The sequence below is a fragment of the Physeter macrocephalus genome, chromosome 15 (assembly GCF_002837175.3).
Source record: "Physeter macrocephalus isolate SW-GA chromosome 15, ASM283717v5, whole genome shotgun sequence".
Classification (NCBI taxonomy): domain Eukaryota; kingdom Metazoa; phylum Chordata; class Mammalia; order Artiodactyla; family Physeteridae; genus Physeter; species Physeter macrocephalus.
The window spans coordinates 38,561,585-38,575,599 of NC_041228.1; the positions used below are offsets into that span (position 1 = coordinate 38,561,585).

General features: G+C 34.6%; 1 protein-coding gene across 3 annotated transcripts in view; it reads right to left on the reverse strand.

Moving 5' to 3' along the window:
- Nucleotides 1-14,015, reverse strand: part of MTDH (metadherin) — a 56,470-nt gene that overhangs the window by 17,467 nt on the left and 24,988 nt on the right. For 2 of the 3 annotated variants that reach the window (XM_007101324.4, XM_028500482.2), the window contains exons 3-8: nucleotides 12,448-12,532; nucleotides 11,548-11,724; nucleotides 10,083-10,148; nucleotides 8,446-8,682; nucleotides 5,810-5,899; nucleotides 3,526-3,624 (exon numbers count right to left, since the gene is read on the reverse strand). In XM_007101324.4, coding sequence (XP_007101386.1) covers nucleotides 3,526-3,624; nucleotides 5,810-5,899; nucleotides 8,446-8,682; nucleotides 10,083-10,148; nucleotides 11,548-11,724; nucleotides 12,448-12,532 — 754 coding nt within the window. The remainder of the gene's footprint in view (nucleotides 1-3,525; nucleotides 3,625-5,809; nucleotides 5,900-8,445; nucleotides 8,683-10,082; nucleotides 10,149-11,547; nucleotides 11,725-12,447; nucleotides 12,533-14,015) is intronic. The other variant, XM_007101325.4, reaches the window with a different exon arrangement.

The following is a 14,015-nucleotide window of genomic DNA, read 5'->3' on the forward strand; positions in this document are numbered from 1 at the left end:
GGCGCGAACCCGGTTCCCCTGCATTGGCAGGCGGACGCGCAACCACTGCGCCACAAGGGAAGCCCCCAGGTTCGTTTTTATATAATTCTTAAATTAACTGGGATCAAATAAAACTACTCCCCCCCACCCCCCCACCGCCCCTCACCCCTGCCCTGTGGGATTTTAGTTCCCCAACCAGGGATCTAACTGGGGCCCTCGGCAGTGAAAGTGCAGAGTCCTAACCAGGGAATTCCCCAAATAAAACTACTTTAAAACAACAGATCAATCAACTAAGCCTAAAAATTGTCACCAGGAGACAACGCATAATTCTTAAGGTTCATGGGCCTAATGAACCTTAGTTTATTAGCACCAAGTATACATATACTTGGTGCTAATAATCTTCTTAGTTTCCTTGAAACTATGTAGTACAGTTTCATTCACAGCATAGTTCCCTCCATCTATAGAGTAATTTCTCATTTCTTAAAATTCTCCCATTAGTTTGCCAAAGTCTTTCCGAAGAGCTTTATATTAGCTGTCTTTTCAAAATGGTAAGGAATTTGTCTCTCCATTGAATTTGCTTGTGAAATAATGTTTTAGGTTTAAGCACCCCATAGCTATTTTCCTTTTTATCTCAGTAAGAAAATGGTTGTCAGCTGTTTCTGGTCAGAACTTAATTCAGCATTAACTTTAATAAAATAAAACAAATATGTTAGAAAGAATTTCTCTAGTGTCTAAACAGACAATTTACAAATTAACCCCACTGAATAGACTAATTATGCTCCTAGAAGAATATCAATAGCACTTACTGAATATTTACCATGTATTAGGCAGTGTTCTAAGGGCTTTATAAGTATTATGTCACTTAATCCTCTCAACAAGTCTGTGGGGGAAGAAATATTATATTTACAGATGATGAAACTGAAGCACAGAAAAACAATGAAGCTAAGATTCGAACCCAGGTAGTCTGTCCTCAAAGCCCATGCTCTCAACCCATTCACTATGCTGCCGTTAATTCTTTCACTCTGGTGTGCCAACAAAAACAAAATTCTATTCAACATCTGACTTTTTACAGGGGTTATGATCTGTAAAAAGATCATAACATCCTTTATGGTCAAGATAACTGAATGATTATCATTCAATTATCTTGACCATAAAGGATGTTATGATAATTGAATGATTATCAAATGATAATTGAATGATTAACATCTGTCTTTAAAAAACATTACCTTCTGTACTTTAGCATCTTTAACTTTATTAAAAAAATTTTTTTTGGTCTCAATGCGCGGCATTCGGGATCTTATTTCCCCCACCAGGGATCAAACCTGTGCCCCCTCCAGTGGGAGCGCAGAGTCTTACCCACTGGACTGCCAGGGAAGTTCCAGCATCTTAACTTTATATTCAAGTGCTTGGGTAAATTCAATGCCTTTCTGCTAGATAATGATGTTTATGCCTCAAACCAGAGGGTCAATATATTAATCGTATCACATTGTTAAATGTAAAAATAGTATATATATACTTTGTGGATTAGTAATCTCAAATACTTCATGCATTCTATAAATTTAGAAGGAATAACTAAATTCACTGAGTACCAAAATTAGCGACATTAAAGAAGATAACAAAAAATACAATTCACAGAGAAAATGAGGTTAAAGAGTAACTTTGGACTGAAAAGACTGCCAATACAGCATAACAAACAAAAAAGGTGTTCTGATACTTATTACTTAAGTACAGAGTCCCATGGATATGTTTATTTCAGTCTCTTATTTATCAGCCAATTGTGTTTTTCATTATCACAAGAATAAAAAGATAAAAGTAGAGCTATTCTTTCCAAGCAGGGAAGCCTAGAGCCCTGTTTGCTCCATTTTCCTCAGCTTCAACCCACAGCCGCCCAAGACACCTCAGTGCTATTTTCTTACAATCACTCCTCAATTCTATTTTTTTTTTTTTTTGTGGTACGCGGGCCTCTCACTGTTGTGGCCTCTCCCGTCGCGGAGCACAGGCTCCAGACGCGCAGGCTCAGCGGCCATGGCTCATGGGCCCAGCCGCTCCGCGGTATGTGGGATCTTCCTGGACCGGGGCACGAACCCGTGTCCCCTGCATTGGCAGGCGGACTCTCAACCACTGCGCCACCAGGGAAGCCCTTCAATTCTATTTTGCACATAGCAGATCATTCTTCCCAAAGTACAGACTGTTTCCTCCCTTGTCCCCCACAAAACAGTGCTTTCACATCCTTGTAATACTTTGTATTTATCTGATACTTTATAATTTTCAAAGAGCTTTCATGTTCACTCCCTCATTAAAAGCTCCTAACACTCTATGGAAGTAGATATGAAAGATTATTTGCTCTGTTTTACAGGTCAGTTAATCTAGATTCCAAGATAAGTGACAAAGTCCAAGACATATGAGGTACTACGCTGTAGAGTCAGGACTACAGAACTAGGATCTACCTTTTAAACTAGTACTCTGACCCTTGGCTCCCTAATATTTAGCCAGCAATTCAAGGCTTTTCACAATATGGTCCTTCCTAATATACCTTTCCAACCTCACCTCCCTCAACTGTGCTTCAACTAATCTAACAGAGACTAGTCTAAGACCAATCTTTGGATTGTGTTGCAAGCATACCTTCCTGATTACAATCATCATCGAAGTTGTACCATGCAGTGGTTAAGAACATGAACTCTGGGGGCCAGACTACCAAAGTTTGATACCAGCTCCTCCACTTAACTGTGTGGCTGGGGAAAATTAGATAACTTTTCTTTACCTCAGTTTCTTCAACTGGAAAGTGTGGGAAAAAAATAATACCTACCTCACAGAATTGTACTAAACAAGTTAATAATATGCATAAGACTTAAATCATCTAGATCAGTGCCTGGTACAGTCAGGTGTTTGCTTTTATTATCATTATTACTATTGAACACCTGTGTATAAAACACTGCACTAGGTACTGAGGATAAGGAAAGTCAATGAGAGTTCCTGTTTCCAGAGGGTTTTAAATTCTAAGATTTAAAGTTGTGGGGAAAAAAAAAAAAAATCTGTGTTTTTTTTTAAAATGAAGATGGTATGAACTTTCTGAACATAAAAACCATATTCTTCTTTTTCCCTTCCTCTTTTTCTGTGACTCTTGCCTTTAACTTTCCTATGCTTCTACTGGAAATTAGACTGAGAAAATGGTTTTCTACCAATTTAAAAACGTGCATACCTCATGAATTCAAAGCCATTCCTGTATATTCTATTTACTCTTATTAGGAAAAGAAATAGAACATTCATTTAAAACAATTTAAAAACTAGACAAACTACAGAGCAATTATAAGAAAACTTCATGTTTAAATATTGCCTCAATCATGAAAAGTGAATTTAGTTTTAATTCTACAGGTATTCAATAGTCAGTTTACAAGTAGTACACATTTGGTATTAAACTACATTACTATGACCTAGAAGGTGAAAAATTAGGATTAAAATTAAAACATAAAGCATGAATTAGGGTGCCAGAAAGAAAATTCTGAAAACAAAAACAAAAACAAACTGATAATTTTTAAAAGGACATACTTAACCCAGACCATTCATCATCGATATAGGGTTGATTACGGCTAACATCCCACTGATAATCAGAAGTGGTAGACTGAGAAACTGGCTCAGCAGTAGACCCTTAAATGAAAACGAATGCAATAAAATTAAAAATGGAATTTTCTAATGATGTTTCATAACAATAGTTCTATACTTTGCACACGAAGACTTAATTATTTTTTATTTCTCCTAAAAGGAAAACTGCAGACATTAGAAAAAGAGGTAAGATAAAGAAAAGCAGAATTGAGGGTAATTTTAGATTAAGCACGATAATCACTGGATTGAATTCACTGATCAGAAATATATTTTTTCCCTAGTACCAATCCATTAGATTTTGTCTTTTATAATATATACTTCAAACCGGGTATCTACAAATTTCAAGAAGTCAAAGAGAGTTGTTTTATTTTTCTTCTTCATGAAAAATAATAAAGCATAAAAGAAATACTGGAAATTTCAGGGTATGCCTATATCCTTAGAACCCTGAAGGACACAGCTAGAAAATGTCTGAGCTTGCTAGAACCTTCTGCCTAAGAAAAAATAAAAGAAATAGATGACTATCTAGAGAGGTGAGGCAGAAAGAAGCCAAAGAGAATAAGACAGTTATGCTGGTGGTTTAGAGACCAAGGTAATTTCAAGTGCACTTAAAAACAAGAGAATATTATCTTCTAAATTTTTTGTTTTTACTTTTTTGAGAGGTGGGGAATAGGTGGGGTGAGTGGGGTCACACAGTCCTTTAGCAATATGATGAAAGCTGTGGTTGGACTACTGTCCATGACTTACACAAAATTTTGCATATAGTTTTTGGGGCATATAAATTAAAGGATGCCAGGTCAAAAATCCTTGGCTCTATAGCCATAAATTCATTTTAGAATAGAAATGTAAAGCAGTGGTTTTCCATCAGGGATTTATATACCCCAGACCTTCTGAATCAGAATTTGCACATGTTTTGGAGTCCTTCTTAGGTGACTGTGATATTCACTTGGCATTCAGAGCCACTGATAAAGAAAGGGTTAAGAAGAATACCTGTTAGTATAAAAGACACTTTCCCTCACAAAAGTCCTTACTCACTTATAAATTTTCACTTGGTTATAGATGATCTTACTAGCCTTCCACTAATATGCTTGAAATATACTCAAAACAGTTATATATTTTAAATATAAATTTTGACAAATGGAGTAACCCTATAAAATTCATATATAAAGAGCACATTAGCTGCTTAGAAAGACTACAGTAACACTGTTGCTATTTCTTTAGCAGCTTTCTCTGAATATATGAATAGAATAGCATCCGTGTTGTACGAAGTCACCAACTGAAGGAAGAAATTAACTTGTACCTCTGGAACTAAAATGTAGCCTATGAGACCAAGGGTTGGCAAACTACAACTCATAGGCCAAATCTAACCATCCCTTTTTAGCATGGCCCATGAACCAAGAACAGTTTTTATATTTTTAAATGGTTGAAAAAAAAATCAAAAGAACAATATTTCAGAACCAGACACACTCATTTGGTTTGTGTATTGCCTCTAGCTACTTTCCTGCTACAATGGCAGAATTAAATAGTTGCAACAGAAGACAATATGGCCCACAAATCCTAAAATATTTGCTATTGGGCCCTTTACAGAAAAAGTTTGCTGACCTCTATTCTAGACTAGGTGACTCCAGACACTGTGGAACTACAAGATTAGTACTGGGTCCATGAATTCCAACATGAACCAAACATTACAAAACTAAATGTGTCCCATGTTTACGTAGTATTTGTCAAATATATATAGTGTCTATATTATTAATAAAAGGCATATCCATGTAAGTAATGCTGAATTATAGTAGTTTAGTAGTAATAATGAATTTTCTAACTCAACAGATACTCAGAGGGTCCACATAACCCGAAAGCTATAAACTCATGATGAATAAGGGCAGACAGAAATAAAATGCCAAACTCCAAGTAGAATTATGGTAGGGGTAAACCAGTAACAGAAAAGTGTCATGACCTTGAAGGGAAGGCCTTCTATTTGCATTTGCCTGTGTGCCAACACGCTTTCAGTTAAGTTAGGCCACAGAATCTTCCGATCTCCACCACAGAAAGGAACTAAGCTACCTGCAGGTAAGAATTTAGGTCTTTCTTTATTAAGGCCTCTGCTACTTTATACTGTATATCTATAATTTATGTGGATAGCAGTACTTGACTCTGATTATTTTTTCAAATAGCAAGTACTAAAATTAAACAGAATTTTTTTTTGTTAACTAAATGAAAGACTGTTTTCACATACCAGAAACAGCAGAGTTAAGTGTGAGAGATGCAAAAGAAGCAGAATTCTGTTCAGAGGTATTCATTCCCCTATCCACACTAGACCAAGCAGCTGTTAAAATAAAGAACGTCACTTGGAACCTTCAATTTGCAATGAAACTTGAAAGATACGTACAGATTTATAACTATGATAATAATATTTAAAGGTACCCTTAGAAATCAGAACCACCTAATATGACAATAACTACCATTTATTGAATGTCTATTATGTACTGGGCTCTTTACACCAACTACTTATAATCCTTAGGGCAGCCCTGCTAGGCAAAGTTTCAGAGCAGTTAAGTGACCTGACAGAAAACATCCGAGCCATGACTGGAACTTAAACCTACTTTCCAAGTCCATGTTCTTTCTCTACTATAGCAAGCTACCCGATCATCTACCACAATTAAGCTACTAGTTTGGATCAGGCACTGAAACTTGGTACTTCACACTCATTATAGCCAATCCTTACAACTACTTGAATATGGGATTCACACAGGTTAAATAACTAGCCTAATATCCATAAAAGCTTGTATGTGGAAAAATAGGGATTCATACCAAATAGGTCTGTCTGGACTAGGAACAAGCTCCTTCCACTACACCATGATATCTTCGCAACATTTTAAAGCAATTGCCTACTTACGTATGAGTATTTTAAGGAACATATATACATCCATGAGAAAAGTCACATCTGTCTCTTCTCAGTAACTCACTGCAAACCTCATTTAATACAGTTCCCTTTCAATTTCAATAAAAGTCCTAATCCATCTAGGCAGGAACTCTAATCTGCTGCTTAAGTTTGTCTACAGCAACATTAAGCAAGTACTACCAACTAATTTATGTACTAATTATGAAAATGCTACATAGGTTTTATAAGTAAATTGCAAATATCTCAAAAGGTCATGGTTCTTAAGATTACTTGATAAAATTTGACCATTTCTTTTATTAAGTGTGAAAGGATGCTTTATAGCATAGAAATTTATGCTTTTATTACTGCTGAAAACGAGGCTAGGAATTTAGGGATTGTCTCTTCTTCCAAACAAATTTTGATATTTCTACACAATCTTTGGACATTGCAGGGGAAGAGGGGAGAACAAGCTGAAGAACAATATTAGCAAATGATATAGAGTTTGCTTCTTAGGGATGTTAGTCAACATGAGTTTTTCTAAGCTTAAAAGTGATGGGAAAAGCAAGTAACATGCAAAGAAACAGTTCTTTCTACTTAAACACTAAAAACTCTGTAATGTCTATTACTCCCCCAAACTAAAATAAACCAAGCAAAACATATCTGCAACAAACACAACAGAAAAGATTATATGTTTAATACACGAGGAATTACAACTTAAAGCACAAAAAACAGAGGCCATTACACAAACGGGCAAAGAACATGAATGGACAATTTACAAAAGAAACAGAAATGATCAAGAAAGTTGTGAAAAACACTCAACCTCATTAGTGATTTTAAAAAGTTAACTAAAACAATTTATGTATTTTTTCCTTATCAAACTAGAAAAGATTAAAAAAATAAGAATACTCAACCTTGGTAAGCATATGATAAATGGCACTCATACTGATGCTGACAGGATAAATTAGAATTCTCCTAGAAAATACTTTGACAACATGTTGTAGAGCACTGTAAACATTCATATTTCCTTTAATCCAATAATATCACTTCCAAGAATCTATCCTAAAGAAATAACCCCCAAACAAATATATTCAATGCAACGTCATTTACATTTCTTTAAAAAAAGAAGTTATTTCTCCGATAATACAGGAATAGTGAAATAGTTTATGCTATGCTTACACAATGTATCACATGGTCATTAAATAAAATACTTACAGAAAGTAAAGAAAATGTTTGAGGCACAATATTAAGTGAGGGAGGAGGAACACAAAAATGCATGTGTGATTTGGATTGTGTAAAAATACCAAAATGAAACCCATAGAATTGTACACAGGAAAAAAAAAAAAAAAGGACCATAAGGAAATGTAAAAAACAGTGGTTGTCACTGGGTAATGTGGTAACAGTGGGTTTTTCCTTCTCTTTTTGCAGTTTTCCATATTAAATATGGATTTCTTTTCTATAAAACATGCACACACAAACACACTTGAAATTAAGTTGCTTTTAACTCGATGGCTCTCAACAGAAATAAGCTTCTCACTACTAGTCTTTATCTTTAGAATCCAGGGGAAAAATTAATTACAAACAGGCATTTTGTAGACTGTAAAATAGTATATAAATTGATGCTATAAACTGTACCTCCATTTACTATTTTTATTTAAACTCAATAGTAGAACTGTTGAAATTAATCAAAAAGTCTGCTCACACATTACTCTTATTACATCACTAAAAATACACAATTATATCAGTTAGCTAAACTGATAATCAAATGTGATAAAAGTGAAAGAATTAAATAAAGAGTAAATAATAAATGCTATTATTCACTTATTTAGTTCCCATTTTGCTCCATATGAAGGATCTGAGATGAGTTAATCTATATTCTTTCTGTATAGCATGACTAATTTTTTAATTAATGGATCTGTTTTTCATTCTTGGAAAATTTTAAATGTACCACATAGGCATTTTAAACAAACTTAAAATTTTCTAACAGTTCTTACCAATGCCAGAAAATATTGATCGGTCACTCCAACTCCTTCCCCAGTCTTTTCCATTTGCATTAGCATCTCCACTGTCTTGACCCCAAGCAGATGGTTCGGTTTTCCTCTTGCCTGCAGAAGGAGGTGAAACAGAGTTCCACTTCTCCTCACCTGCACTGATCTGTGAGGAGAGTTTTACAGACTTTTCATTCCAGCCTCCTCCATTTACAGTGAGGTTTTCATTCAATCCTGAAGAAACTTAAAGAAAAGAAAATAAAGATTAAAAATGGATACACAACTCCTTGTTAAAACTGGGATATTTTCAAGTTTCTATAATTGCTTGATTTATATTTATATTTTTATTTATCCTCTAAATAGCTCGAGCTTTAAAGATAAAATGAAGAATTTAAAAAGCGACATGACCACCATGGATGACTGTTAATTTAAAAACTACAAGTAGGTTTGAACTTAATATATATACTAATAATGTTTTCAAAAGCAGACTGACTTGCTCAAAAGAAGTACAACAGAGCAAAGAAGAAAACACATATTCTGGTATACTCAGAATACTCACCCACTAAGAACATAAAGACTTCTCCTTAGTTACATGCTCTTTCCTTAAATATTTATACACACACACACACACACACACACACACACACACACACACACACACACACACATAAGGTATAAGGCAGTGATTCTAAAACCTGGCTGCACATTAAAATCAAATGAAAATTTTCTTAAAAGTAGACACTGGAGCCTCAGCCCGAACCAATCAAAATCAGAATCTCTAGGGATAGAGTCCAGGCATCAATATGTTTGTGTGTATACATTTATATGCAGGTATATGTACACATGTGTATGTATTATCTGTGTTGTGTATATATATACACACACACACAAATACACATAGGTGTGTGTATGTAAGTACATGTTTCTTTTTATATACGTGTGTGGTTTTCTAAGCTTCCTAGATGGCTGTAATGTGTAGCCAGGATTGAGAACCATGAGAATGAAGGAAGCTGACAGTGTTAAGAACAAGCCTGAAACGAGAAGGTGCTTCTTCGTTTGTGAATTTACTTTTTACTACACTTTAGTTTTTAGGTAAGGTATATCATTCTCCACTTAATTCAATCTTTATCATAAACTAGGAAATAAAATATATTTTCTATTTGTGAAGTACTGCATAACTCTATACTATAGTCCATTTATTATGAAATATTCGATACTGTTCAGGAAGCAGTTTAGAAGATTATAGGTATTAAGGCTTCTTATTTAATTTCAGGGGTAAAGTTTTTTATCCCATATATGCCTATATCAAACCCAAGTCCGGGAAAGAAAAATCTTTTTCTCTATTAGCTTAAACAATGCAAGCAAGAATCAAAATTGCATATAAACTATTAACTAAAAGAATGTTTTTACATATAGGGGAGAGGGAGAAACAACTAGAATATACCAAAGACTGTTAGAAGTGGGAGTGATTTTTCTGTTTATCTATTTTCCAAAATCTCTGAACTGTGATTATGTTACTTTAGTAATTAAAACCATTTCTAAGCCTTTTTTTCTTTCTGTGTCATTCATGTGAGGAAAGAGACATACATATAAGTTTCTATCTTGATGGGCCTTCAATTTAAGTTACATGTAATTTCTCTCACCCTGAAATGTAGAATCTCCTTTTCCAGACTTAAAGTTGCTAACTTGAACATTTAGATGAGAATCACCTGGTTGAAATAGAAATAAAATTTATTTAATACTAAATAGGCCACTATGCACATTAAGTTAGGAGTAACATACAAGTTAATTTTTACTAATTATTTATAATAAATTGCTCCTTTAACTACTGAAGTCTTACACTAGAAAAGAGTCACTTTTTACTCACAACATATTTCACATGTTTTTAAGGAATTGAGTTCTCTAGTTATCATATTCTTAGTCAACTAAAATGCCAAAAAAGGACCTGGAAAATTGCCCAAGTATATACAGAGTCTCCTGTTCTATAATAGTTATCAAGATTCTTTAAAGTAGGAATTGGAGAACTGGGCTCTGTAATTGGATTCAACTTTGCCACCTCTCAGCAATAGCAGCTAGGTGCCTTTTCAACAATCCTGGAAGCAAACACATCAACTTAGAATAATTTTGCCAATATTTGGAGCAGGACTTAGGAAATATGGCAAGCGGTAAGACTATATGTTGTAACAAAGATACTATTTCTCTGAGACTGAAAAGCATAATGATCACAATGTATCAAAAACCCAGCATGACACAGGATTGTGCTAGCAAGGAAGGCATGCACAAGACAGTGAAAAAGAGTCACCGACAGAAACACTACAGCATGGCTAATATGTGACAGTGAAAATGGATAAGCAGAAGTCACTGCTGTACCACAGCAATAAATTCCACCAAATCATCAAGCAAAAAAGTAAAAGACACCAAGGCTAAGACAGAGGTTTGGAGACAAATGGGAGGTGCTGGCAATTAATGAAAAGGTGAAGGAAGAAAAGTCAATGCCTGAAGCAAGATGAACAGCATCACTCTGTAGACTGATGTCTCCAGGGTGAAAATGATGGCAATGTAAGAACTACCAAGAAGCCATCAGTATTGGATAGTGTGAACATTTGAAATACTTGGGAAGAACATTAGCGCACTAATGTTTGCAGTTCCAGTCTAGCTTTATCAAACACCTATAGCATTCTCAAAAAGTTGGGGTGATAAGAAATCCAGATAGAACCTGCATTATCCAGAACATGCTTGTTTCATCTTGGAATGAAAAGAAAGGTGACAAGTCATTTCATTTAATGAATGTCCACTATAAGAAATGGAGATGTTAGGGAGTTGGGGCAAAGCAATACACGTGAGAAAATAGCAGCAATCATTTTCTCATGTGACAAGGCAGAAAGGCAATTTTAATTTAACAGGCCATTCATTAGGCAGTATGTAACAAGTAACACTGCTGGTATCAGGTAAACCAATACGTGGTCCACAGTGCTCTCATGAAGAAGGGTATATCAGCACAATGATGTAAGCAGTTCAAAAGAGCCAGATTTTGACGTAATGATATTTTGTATATCTGATTAAAAGGAGTTGGATTTGATGTATCACTCTTATGTTCCACTAATATACCTTTATTCTTCTTGGAACCAACAGGAAATGATGCAGTTGTAACTTGCTCGGTGGTAACTGTGATGGTATTTTCTATCCCAGGGATAGTTGAATCCAATGAACCAGAATCAGACTGCACCTTATCACGTTTACGCTGCTGTCGTTTCTCTCTGTGACTAATTTTAGTTTCCCAGGCTCCTGACATAGCCCCAGAAAAAAAAACATTATTCAGTAAGGGGAAGACAAAAAAGTTGTAGTTTTGCGGGGAAAACATGGTGGGGCATCTGAAGTATCATGATAAATTCAGATATTAAACTAAAAGCCAAGAGTGCTGATTATACTAATTTATCCTCTGAATTTATTCTAATCTCGCTGTTTTAGGCAGCTAACTGCCATTATTTATTCTGGTAATTTTTATCAGATCTGTCATCTATGGTTTAGAAAAAATTGATGTAAGTTATCTTGCATATTTTTTTATCTTGCTGGATAGTACTAGTAGGGGAGTGTTATATATACTTACTAATAAATGGGTTTATTAGGTGAGGACAATAAATGGCTTTCTTAAGAATTTCGTACCCAGCCTTCTAGGGATGGTATATTTAAGAACAATGGGAAAAAAAAACCAAACCACGTTTCTAGGAAATAAAGACAAAATGAACGGCTTTTAAATTACTCAAGATATTGAGCTAGACCTTAAATTTCAAGGCAGTTCCCTTCAAGGAAAGCATTGTTAGATACTTAAATAATTTAGGGGAAAAAAGTGCCTCCTAACAATGTCACAGATGTGTGCATTAAAATCTACAGTTATTAAAAAGAAGAGCTAGATAAAAGATTAAGCGAAACAAATGCAGCTTTTATATAATGCACCTTGGTAAAAAAGGATTAAAAATTTTTCTACAGTCCTTTCACTTGCTCAAGTACCTTCATCAACTTCCTTTCCATCATGGCGTGAACTGTTTTGCACTGCTTTAGCATCTGACTTTGATTTCTTCTTATTTTTCTTTGACTGAAAGTAAAATAGAATGTTACTTAATATTTCATTATGTTTTTGAAAAGGTAGGAGTCAGTAAAATACATAATGAAATGTATGATGCTGACAACCAAAAAAATTTAATGTTTGATTAAAAAACAACATATTAAATGGCAATAATAGTATGAGGTTACTATTTTATTCAGTGGTTACTATATAAGTACGTTACATTCAATTCTTTATTCCTTAAAAAAAGCTCACTAGAAAGGTATTATTCCCATTTTAGAGATTAGGAAACAAAGACTTAGAGATGTTAAATATTAAATAGGCTGTCTGGGTTGCATTAAGTTAATAAATTAGGAAATAGGTCTATCTGGCTCCAAAGTCTGTGCCCTTAGACATCATGCTATCCTAACTTACATCATAAATAAGGTACTATAACATGATGTTTTCAGAGCAATAAAACGAAAACCTATTGCTAGTGGTCAGAAGGAAAATGATGTACTGATTATTGGTTTTTTGATTTCGTAAAGCAGATTGTTGGCATACTCTTCGTATAACAAATTAATGAGTCAACTGTACAAAATAGATAATATTTTGTCAGTTTCCAAGCAGTGTGAAAATACCTAAGATTTGTATATAGTAGATGTATAGTAATTCATTAAAGAAAAAACACCTACACATATACAAGATACGGACATTTTTGGATGGCTTTCCAATTCCCTTCTGCTAATATTTTCTCCTCTCAAAAGGTTACTAAAAACTTCATAAAGCCACGATTTCTATATTTAGATAAGTGTTTCCAGAAGAGAACTAATATTTAAAAATATAGATTTTATTTATACTTTGTATTCACTCATTTAACTATTTACCGAGATTGGCTATGTATGTATTATTGTGCACTATCTTAAAGTTAAGTTTACAACTAAAAAGAAACAGGGTAAGCAGTAACTGACAGTTTGAGTAAGCAATAAATGACAGCTAATTGCTTCTTATCAAGTAACTACTTGCAAATATTCTCAAGTGGCATGGGAATACATTAAAACTATTAAAATGTTTTCTTACGTTCCCCATAGCTGATTTGCATCTGTTTCTTTGCATGTTCTCATTATCATTAACATGTATCATGTTCAAGGTACTGGTTTATTACCTCTACCAAACCAGGCTCATATCCACTTAAAAAAATTGAGATATCTTTTTCAGTGTAGTTCAGCGGTTTTCAGTATCTTCGAAGTTGCACAACTATTACTGGTATCTAATCCCAGAACATTTTCATCATCCCTAAAAAGAAACCTGGGACCCATTAGCGGTCACTCCCTACTACCTTTTCCCCACTGGCACCCACCACTAATCTACTTTCTGTCTCTCATATCCACTCTTAAGTAAAGATGTAACACACTGAGCATCTATCAGTTACAATCTAGAGCAAGGGTCAGCAACCTTTTTCTTTCTTTCTTTCTTTCTCTTTTCGGCCACGTGGCTTGTGGAACCTTAGCTCCCCAGCCAGGGATTGATCCGA